The sequence below is a fragment of the Chiloscyllium plagiosum genome, chromosome 11 (genome assembly GCF_004010195.1).
Source record: "Chiloscyllium plagiosum isolate BGI_BamShark_2017 chromosome 11, ASM401019v2, whole genome shotgun sequence".
In the NCBI taxonomy this organism is placed as follows: Eukaryota; Metazoa; Chordata; class Chondrichthyes; order Orectolobiformes; family Hemiscylliidae; genus Chiloscyllium; species Chiloscyllium plagiosum.
Genome location: NC_057720.1, coordinates 16,843,497 through 16,854,485, shown reverse-complemented (window position 1 = coordinate 16,854,485; position 10,989 = coordinate 16,843,497). Strand labels below are relative to the sequence as shown.

Sequence of the window (10,989 nt, the reverse complement as noted above, 5' to 3'; positions counted from 1 at the left end):
AGGTTGGTAGGGTGGAAGGTGAGGAGCAGGGGGGTTCTGTCCTTGTTGCGGTTGGAGGGGTTTGGTCTGAGGGCGGAGGTGCGGGATGTGGATGAGATGCGTTGGAGGGCATCTTTAACCACGTGGGAAAGGAAATTGCGGTCTCTAAAGAAGGAGGCCATCTGGTGTGTTCTGTGGTGGAACTGGTCCTCCTGGGAGCAGATACGGCGGAGGCGGAGGAATTGGGAATACAGGATGTCATTTTTGCAAGAGATAGGGTGGGAAGAGGTGTAATCCAGGTAGCTGTGGGAGTCGGTGGGTTTGTAAAAAATGTCAGTGTCAAGTCGGTCGTCACTGATGGAGATGGAGAGGTCAAACACCATGTTTGACTAATTGGTGTCAATTAGTCAATTGACTAATTGGTGTTTGTGAATGTGGTTTGCTCGTTGCCAGTCTGTTGATCCTATATAGTGTTTTGTGTAGTCTTTACATAGAATCTTGTAAATTACATTAGCCTTGTGCATGATGGGTATAGGGTCTTTTGCTCTGGTGAGTTGTTGTCTGAGTGTGGCTGTCAGTTTATGGGTTGTCATGAATCTGAGTGGGCAGAGAAGTCTGGCTGTTAGGTCCGAGACGGTTTTTATATAAGGTAGTATGGCTCATGTGTTGGGTTGTGGCATGTCCTCGTTGCATTGTTTGTCTGTTAAGCATCTGCAGATGAATTTGCGGGGATATCCGTTCTTGGTGAAGACTGTGGAGATGTTCTTCTTCTCATTGTAGGTTGGGTGTGCTGCAGTGTGTCGGGTGGTTGCTGTTATAGTTCAGGATCTGGTCTGTTCAACAATCAAATAACTGAACAGATCAATGGGACAACTATGGGCTCACTCATCTCCAGGATCATAGCAAAAGCAGTGATGCAAAGATTGGAACAAACTACCCTCCCACAAACCCAAACTTTGGATCAGATATGTGGGTGACATTTTTGTAATTATTAAGAGGTCAGAGATCCAGAACATGTATCAGATTATCAACACCACATTCACAGGGATCAAATTTATGAGAAAGGAGGAAATCAACAGCAAACTCCCATTCCTGGATGTGATTGTGGGTAGAACACAGAATAGTGAATGCACTACAAGAGTGTACACAAAAGCCACACATACACGGATCAGATCCTAAACTACAAATTCAACCACCTGAACACACACAAGAGAAGCTGCATTAGGACCCTGTTCAAAAGACCTACAACACACTGCAGTACTTCTGATCTGTGAAGAGAAGAACACCTCTACATAACCTTCACCAAGTAGGGCAGCATGGTGGCTCAGTGGCTAACACTGCTGCCTTACAGCACCAGGGTCCCAGGTTCGATTCCACCCTTGGGTGACTGTTTGTGTGGAGTTTGCACATTCTCCCCATGTCTGTGCAGGTTTCCTCCCACAATCCAAAGATGTGCAGGTCAGGTGAACTAGCCATACTAAATTGCCCATAGCATTAGGTGCATTAGACAGAGGGAAATGGGTCTGGGTGGGTTACTCTTTGGAGGGTCAGTGTGGACTGGTTGGGCCGAAGGGCCTGTTTCCACACTGTAGGGAATCTAATCTAAACGGATATTCCCCGCAACTTCAACTGCAGATGCCAAACAAACAATGCAATGAGAATGTGCTATGAGCCACACTACCTCAAATAAAAATCATTTTGGAACTAACAGCCAGACTTCTCCGACCACTCAGATTCATGACAGCCCATAAACTGACAGCCACACTCCGACAACAACTCACCAGAGCAAAAGACTCTATACTCATCATGTATAAGACTAACATAATTTACAAGATTCCATGTAAAGACTGCACAAAACATTATATGGGACAAACAGACAGATAACTAGCAATCTGCATCCACGAACACCAATCCGATCCACGAAACGTCACAATCAGCTGCCCCTAGGAGCCATAGACACAGATGACATGGACCACAAATTCGATTGAGACAACACAACGATCATAGGATAAACTAAACAGAGGACAGTCAGAGAATTTCGAGAAGCATGGCACCTATTCACAGATTCCATCAACAAACACCTGAACCTAGACCCAATGTACCGGCCACGACAACAACCAACCGGAACCAGAAACCGGAAGCAGCAGAAATGGGACCAAATAAATTCCATAAGACATAGTACAGCAGCGCTTCACAGGAGGCTCCAAAGGACTGAAGATGTCATCTAGACAGGGGACGAAATGTCTGCAAATCAACGGTGGCTTAGTGGTTAGCACTGCTGCCTCGCAGCACCAGGAACTCAGGTTCGATTCCAGCCTCGGGCGACTATCTGTGTGGAGTTTGCACATTCTCCCTGTGTCTGTGTGGGTTTCCTCTGGGTGCTCCATTTTCCTCCCACAGTCCAAAGATGTGCAGGTCAGGTGAATTGGCTATGCTAAATTGCCCATAGTGATAGGTGCATTAGTAAGGAGTAGGGGAATGGGTCTGGGTGGGTTACTCTTCGAAGGGATGGTGTGGACTTGTTGGACTGAAGGGCCTGTTTCCACACTGTAGGGAATCTAATCTTCCCAGCTCAGCGAACACAGCCACAACTACAGTAAACCATAAATTGGTGGAGAGAGGTGCCTCAAAATTCCACCCTTCCCCTACCTGAAAAAGGAGCATGCACTTTCTTCAGTGCTGAAGGGCCTATTTTTGGTCCTCTAGTGATGCGAGCTTGCCTTAATTAGGTGGCATGCCTTTCCTCCAGCCACTCATTGTCAAATTGGGATCACAGAATACAGCAGGAAAACAGATCCTTTGGTTCAACTTGTCCATACCCACCAGATATCCTAAATTAATCCAGTCTCATCTGCCAGCACTTGGCCCAGATCCGTCTGAACCCTTCCAAGTTATATAACCATCCAAATGCCTTTGAAGTGTTGTAATTGGCCCAAGCCTCCACCACTTCCTCTGGCAGCTCATTCCAAACACACTCCACCCTGTGCATGAAAAAATTGCCCTTTAGGTCCTTTTTAAGTTTGCCACTCTCACCCTAAACCTATGCCCTCTAGTTCTGGATTCCCCCACTGTAGGGAAAAGACCTTGGCTATTTACCCTATCCATGCCCTTCATTATTTTATAAACCTCCATAAGGTCACGCTTGAATTGAATTGAATTGAATTGAATTTATTGTCACGTGTACCGAGGCACAGTGAAAAGCTTTGCCTTGTGAGCAATACAGGCAGATCACAGAGTTAAGTAGCATAGATAAGTAAATAATAGGTAAACAGCGGCAAAAACAAAAACATAGGTACAGGTGAATGTTAAGAGTTTGTGAGTCCATTCAGTATTCTAACAACAGTCGGGTGGAAACTGTTATGAAACCAGCTGGTGCATGTGTTCAGGCTTCTGTACCTTCTCCCCAATGGTAGAGGTTGGAGAAAAGCATTGCCAGGGTGGGATGGATCTTTGAGAATGCTGGCAGTCTTTTCTTGACAGCGGGCCTGGTAGATGGATTCTGTCAATGGGAGGTTGGCTTTGTGATTGTCCGGGCCGAGTTCTGTAACTGTCTCTGATCTTGAATGGTACAGTTGCCATACCAGGTCGTGATACATCCAGATAGAATGCTCTAGATGGCACACCTATAAATGTTGGCAAGGGCATTCGCCATCATGCCAAATTTCCTCAGCCGTCTGAGGAAGATGAGACATTGTTGCATCCACATGAAGAGTTCAAGAAAGCTTGTTGTGGATGACCACTCCCAGGAGCTTGACACTTGTTCCACCTCTGTGCTGTTAATGTGTCGAGAGGCATGAGTAAAATTCCGCAAAAAATCCTTGGTTTTGCCAACATTGAGAGCTAGGTTCTTCTCAGTGCACCATTTTTCCAAGTCTTCCACCTCCCACCTGTCGTCTGTTTTGTCGTCGTCTGAGATTCGACTGACTATAGTGGTGTCATCAGCGAACTTGTAAATTGCATTAGTCTGGTATTTGGTGATGCAGTCATGGATATACAGTGACTACAGTAGTGCTGAGTATACACCCTTGGAGGGCTCCAGTGTTGAGTGTTAGTGAGGATGAAATATTGTCCCCAATCTTCACTGTTTGTGGCCTGTAGGTCAGGAAACTGAGGATCCAGTTGCAGAGAGTGAGGCTCAGCCTCCAACACTCCAGCCTATTCAGCCTGTCCCTATAGCTCAAATCCTCCAATCCCAGCAATATCCTCGTAAATCTTTTCAGAACTCTTTCAAGTTTCACAAAATCCATCCTATGGGAGGGAGACCAGAACTGCACACAATATTCCAAAAGTGGCCTAACCAATGTCCTGTTCAGCTACAACATGACCTCCTAACTCATATACTCAATGTTCTGACCGACAAAGCCAAGCATACCAAAAGCCTTCCTCACTACCCTATCTACCTGCGACTCTACATTCAAGTAACTGTAAAGCTGCACCCCAAGGTCTCTTTGTTCAACAACACTCCCCATGATCTTACCAGTAAGTGTATAAATCATGTCCTGATTTGCCTTTCCATAATGCAGCGCTTCACATTTATCAAAATTAAACTCCATCTGCCACTCACGGATTGGCTCATCTAAGAAGAAGGGCTTATGCCCGAAACGTCGATTCTCCTGTTCCCTGGATGCTGCCTGACCTGCTGCGCTTTTCCAGCAACACATTTTCAGCTCATCTAATCAAGATCCCGCTGTATTCTGAGGTAACCTTCTTCGCTGTCCACTACACTGCCAATTTTGAGGACATTTGCAAACTCTAACTATACCTCCTATGTTCACATCAAAATCATTTATATAAATAATGAAAAGCAGTGGACCCAGTACCGATCCTTGTGGCGCACTGGTCAGTCTGAAAAGCAATCCTCCACCATCACCCTCTGTCTTCTACCTTCGAGCCAGTTCTGTATCCAAATGGCTAGCTGTCCCCGTATTACATGTCATCTAACCTAGTTAACGAGTCTACCATGGGGAACCTTGTCAAACACCTTCCTCAAGTCCATACAGGTCAATCACTGCTGAGTAATTATTTCCACAACAGTGGAAGGTTCTGACGTCAGGGTCCAACAGGGCACAATCCTGTCAATGTCAGCACCTAATTTTATTTCTCCTGGCTAAAGATCTTAAGGATGTTCTTAATGTTCATGTCAGCTAGGTGTCAAGTGGGAGCACTCACTATGAAGTCATAGGGTATGGCTAAAGTCCAACTCCAAGACACGGGCAATTCAGAAGAAGTGCTACACAGTCAGTAGGGCTCTCCTTTTAATGATATGCCCATTCTTGGTTTGTAAACATCGAAGGCAAGGCCAACATTTATTGCTGACCCCTCATTGCCCTCAAGAAGGCTGTGGTTAGTTTGACTTATGAGTTACTGCAAGATTAGAGTGGACAATTTCCATGTCATCAACTAGTCTGTGCCATAACCATTAGGCTAGTGTGGGGCACAAGTCTTTAGTACTACTGCTAGCATGTTGTCAGGGTCATAGACATTTGTATCCAATGCTATCTGCAGTTTCTTCCTATCATGTGCAACATTCAATGAAATGTTAAACGAAGCATGGTCTGCCTTTGCAAGTAGATGTAGAAGATCCCCTAGCACAGCTTTGAAGAACAGCATGGGAGTTATCGCTTGTGACCTGGCCAATATTTATTGATCAACTTCAAAAAAGGCTTTCCTGGTCATTACCTAATTTCTGTTTGTTTATTCACTCACGGATGTGGGTCAGCATTTAATGCCTAGTTGTCCTAAATAAGGTGGTGATGAGGCGCATTCTTGTACCAGTGCAAGTTGTATAGGTACAATCACAATTTTTTAAACTTGATACAACTAAGTGGTTTGCTACGCCACTTCAGAGGGCAGTTATGAGTCAACTACATTGCTGTGGTTCTGGAATCACAGTTAAGGATGGCATTTTTATTCCCAAAAGAACATCAGTGAGTCAGATGTTCGCAATGATTTGATGGCAATCATCAGCCTTTTAATTCCAGATTATTACTGAATTTAAAGTCTACCATGGTCGGATTTGAACCTGGTCCCCAGAAACTTGGTCTCTGGATTACCAGTCTAGCAACTGTCTAGGCTATCGGTTCCCGTTATAGTGTTATGAATGTCCTGAAGTTGTGAAAAGTGCCAGAAATGTAAGCTAGTAACTTTTCTTGTATGCTCTGAAGTTATTTTGTTGCTGATGCAGGTCTTCACCTTTAGATTTTAAGAAACAGAGACTGCAAACTTCTCCAGAATGCATTAAAAAAAATGCATGGAATAATGTGAAACAGCTAAACAAAGGCAAAACTGGTCAGAAGAATAACTGCAGAAACTGAACTACTCGAGGTAATGACATACAATTCACAATGGTTAGTATTATATTAAACAGAGCTCTTTTTAAACTGATGAAGGAAATATCACAGCAGTTGGAAACTGTCATAAAGGGTTCTGTCCTCAGTTGTTGAAATTGCTCTTCTTTAAATATAGATTTAAAAACTACACTGACAACATAAACCTGACTTACCATATTCAGAACTTATAAGATTAACACTTAATTCTTCACCTTTGAAGGCCCTTTTAACTTCAATTTTCTTCATCCAGCTTCCTGATTTCAGCAGGGCTGAATCTCTAATAATAGGACAAAATCAGGATTAGTACCCTGGTGCGTTATTCAGAAGTGCACTAATCGAATTGGTGCTTAGGTATTCAGAACAGAAATATTCTTTTCTCATTTCTTGGCTTGGATCATGAAGAAGAATCTCACTTCACATTGGGTGAGACAGCATCTGAATTTCCTGCCTATGCTTGGACTGTGTTAACTGCTACTTCCCCACCTGATTCATACATGTGGTATTTAAGGGTCTGGGGCTCCTGGGTGATAATGGTAATAGCCCAAAAAGACAGGATCTGCTGGAAGCCTACTCTGACTCTATTCTACCACTTGAATGTCTTTGTAAAATTCCCAGGCTGTTCCAAGGGCTTCCTAAGCACATCAATTATAACACTTCAATCACATTAGCAATGCTCACAGCTCTTCTAATCTTACTGCAACATTGGTAGAATTTCCTGAAAACAACAAATGCTGGAGATCACAGCATGGCCAACAGCATCCATTGACAGAAAGCAAGCTAACGTTCCAAGTCAAGATGACTTTTCATCAGAACTCTGATGAAGAATCGTCTCGACTTGAAACATTAGTTGTTTTTTTTTCCCATGGATGCTGTCTGACCCACTGTGATCTCCAGCACTTGTTATTTTCAGTACAGATTCTAGCATCTGCTGTAATTTGCTTCTACATTGGTAGAATTTCCTATTCTGTGAGATAGGCTGCAACATGATGGTAATCCTTTCAGGAGCCTGCTCTGCAAACTATATGACACCTCAGTTCAGGAAATTGCTGCAATTGTTTATGCTTTTCCAGCACCAACTCTTGACTCTGATCTCCAGCATCTGCAGTCCTCACTTTCTCCTGCAATTGTTTGTGGTCCAGTTGATATTAGCCCAGCAACAGCATGGATTCTACACTGGGGCATTCATGGAAATAAAATTATTCTTGGCTGTGGTAACTACTAAAAAGCCTACAGGGATTCACAATTAATCTCCCTGTGGAGCTCATTGAGTATGAGTTCCCTTGATTCCAGGCAGCTGCCTGCCCAGCTGGAACTCATTGCCTGAATCCCTTACAAAGGAGACCCTCTTCTCTACTAATTGTTTGCCCTTCTTCTGCAGTAATGTTCATGTCCAGGTATTATTGGAGAAGGTGATGCTCTCAATGCCTTTAGAGATGAGTGGGCATCATGGGGCACAGTGCTTTATATTACCCTTCAACTTCATTTTGATTTAGTCCCTTTTTGTGCTCCCTAGCCCCTCTCTCATTTTTGATGTTTTTTTTAAATTCAGGATGTGAGTCTCAATGACTGGGTCAGCATTCGTTGCTCATCTCTCATTGTCCAGAGGGCAGCTGAGAGTCAATTACATTGTTGTGGGTGTGCAGTCATATTTAAGCCAGACCAGGTAAGGCTGGCAGATTTCCTTCCCTGAAGGACATTAGTGAACCAAATGGATTTTTTCTGACCACTGACAACTGTTCCATGATCAAAAAATGAAGTGGTGGAAAAGTGTAGCATCCAAGGAGCAAGAGAGTCCTGGGCTTATGCTTGTTGACTATCCTTCTCCTAAGATGCTGCCTGAGCTTTTCCACTATCTGGGTGTTTTACTGGTGGTGGTGGTGGTGGTTAGTAGTTTACAATACAAAACAAAACAGTCATGGGGATTTGGTGGTGGGGAGGTTGCTCAGTTGTGTGTGACAGTACTTCTAAGTATGAAAACAATAAGGCAGACCCTATTCCCAATGGAGAGCTCTCTATGTGGGACCTGGGTAAGGATGAAGCTGTCCCTTATAATAGCAGATTTCTGTGCTTCATGGACTCCAGCCCAACTATTTATTTTGTGGTGCTGAGCAGTCTGTGGATCATATGTATTTTGGTTTCATTCCCTGTTCAGTTATTTGAAACAATTTTTTATTGTGTTTTTGTTTACACTTCAGTCCTATGGTCCTGATCTTTGGGCATCCAGTGCTGAGGGGTGTGGTCAGATCGGAGGACCTCCTTGTGGGTCTGCTCCTGTGCCTGACCAAACTGGCTATAAATAGCTCCACATGGTGAGCTATGAAGACCAACTGTCTGCATCTCTTCCATGATTACATTGGTGCCTGGGTTTGCCTGGAGAGGGAGCACACAGCATCCATTAATGCTCTCAATGTCTTAAAAGAGGTGGGCACCATGGGAGATGCATTTATTTCTCCTTCCAACTCCATTTTGATTTAGTCCCTCGTCAATCTCCCAACCCAACCTCACTTTTAATAGTTTGCATTGCCCAGAACGGGCTTTGCATGTAAACTTCTAGTTGGATGCATGGGCAATTACTGGTGGTGGTTTATAGTTAAAAACAAAACCAAAGTCATGGAGATATGGTGATTTCATGGAAGTCATGAAGTTTTGTGTGAGAACACTTCCAGATATAAAAAAGCCGATCCAGTGCCTGTAACTTTGCAATTAAATACCTAATTGGCTGCATAGGTAATTTAGTTATTGGATCAGTTATTGGAAAAAAAATCAGTGATTTGATGGCGGGAAAGTCATTCAATTGTGTGTGATCAATGGTCTCAAAAGTAAAGCAGACCCTATTCCCTATTTTGGATATGAAAGAAAATGAATGGGTCTGGAGAACTGTCTGTCCCGGGCTGCCTCTGTACATCATGAGTAGTGGTGGTATTTTGGTGTGCAACAATAAATTTCCAGATGGGTTTCCTGAGTTATTAAGGCTTAATACAGTTATTAAAAGTAATATAATATTTCTACATTCCATAGTTTTGCTCTTCTCAAGCCACATACATCTCCCAACCAAAAAGTTAAATATAATGATCATGTTCAGACCTAAGCTGAGTAATTCAGTCAATAGGGAAACAATAATATTGTCAACTTAAAAACAGGTCAACATCAAAATATTTTATGTGAGTCATCTTTTCAGGACCAGTGGGCAAATTCAAAGCCATTGGCATGCTTTTATTCCCCTCAATTTCAGCACTAACATCTTTTTGTGGGATTATTCTACCATTGCAGTCTTCTGCTACCTAGTGAATCTTCACTAGTCTCCCAAAGCTCTGGAGGAAATATGCCTCACTGCATTGCCATTTGCCAGCGGCCCCAAAAATGGAAATTTGTCTGTATAAGATTAATAATTCTAAATCCAAATCACCAGTGTCATCACATAAGGGTTAATTACTTAAGCTCATGCAGTAAAATGGGTCTGATGCACAACCAAGGGGAATTCAGACTGATTTCTTAGATGGGATTACAGCATATGTATTAAAAAATTGAGAAATGGTTTCTGACAAAAAACAGGTAGTTTTAATACCAATGTAGATTGAATGCAGACACACAGTTGAGGTTTTAAACATGACAAATAAGTTTTGAAAAATTAACTATTTCCATTTGCAAGCTTCCAGATGATGCTGCACCTTAATAGATTTAGATACTTGCATGATTTTCTGTTTATAAACAACTTGGTTGTCTGCATCTCCTATGATTAGAGAAACGTGGTGATTGTCAGGTGCTGTTCTCTTTTCCCATAGTTGTTGGTAATTTGTTAAGGTAATTTTCACAATGATTTCTGCCACTGAATCATGGTATCTTGCAAGCTTCAACAGAAAAAAATCCAAATTAATGAATGCATAATCTACTTTATTATAATCAAAGAGCTTAAAAACATCAACGAAGGAAATGTTCTATTTGTGATTTGCAGCATTATTTTAACCACAAAGAATACTTGATTTAACTATCATGAATCATCAAAGATTTTCCTTGTATAAAGAATTTAAGTCATAAATAATTACAATTATAACAAGCAAAAATATGAACAAATCACTTCTTTCTTGTAAATACTATTGGGCATCCATTTGACTACAAAGGAAATCCCACAGTACCAATAATCCAAAGATTACCTGTTCAACACTGAGCTCATACTTTGGGAGATGAAGAACAGATTCTCTTATTTGATTTCCAAAAGGAGGATGTCTGTTTACAATCTACAAAAATAATAATGACCATGATTCTCCCCTTTCATAGAACCTTTATGTATTGACTATAATGCAATAAAAAGTATTTGAATCTAAACTGAGTCATTGCGTAAAAATATTACAAATATTTCTGTAACATGTAGTAAATAGATCTATACAGTGTGGTGAAAATATACTCAATCTCATCCTCACCAGTCTGCCTGTTGCATACACACCTATCCACAGTGCCCACTACAGAGAACCTGTAGAGACAAAGTCATGTCTTCACATTGACAAATTCTCTATTATGAGCACTACCACTGAGCCAAATGTGATAGATTTTAAACAGATGCAGCAAGTCAAGATTGGGTATCATGTCGCATCACAGGATATCAGGAACAGCAGAATTGTGTTCCAATAAATTCTGCAACCTCATGACCCAGCATATCCTCACTCTACCATCATCATTAAGCCAG

At 42.2% G+C, this 10,989-nt stretch overlaps 1 protein-coding gene across 1 annotated transcript in view; it reads right to left on the bottom strand.

Moving 5' to 3' along the window:
* The window catches only part of hfm1 (helicase for meiosis 1), a 201,026-nt gene that overhangs the window by 23,332 nt on the left and 166,705 nt on the right, over positions 1-10,989 (bottom strand). Inside the window, exons 27-29 of the mRNA XM_043698772.1 lie at positions 10,460-10,543; positions 9,999-10,156; positions 6,482-6,585 (exon numbers count right to left, since the gene is read on the bottom strand). Coding sequence (XP_043554707.1) covers positions 6,482-6,585; positions 9,999-10,156; positions 10,460-10,543 — 346 coding nt within the window. The remainder of the gene's footprint in view (positions 1-6,481; positions 6,586-9,998; positions 10,157-10,459; positions 10,544-10,989) is intronic.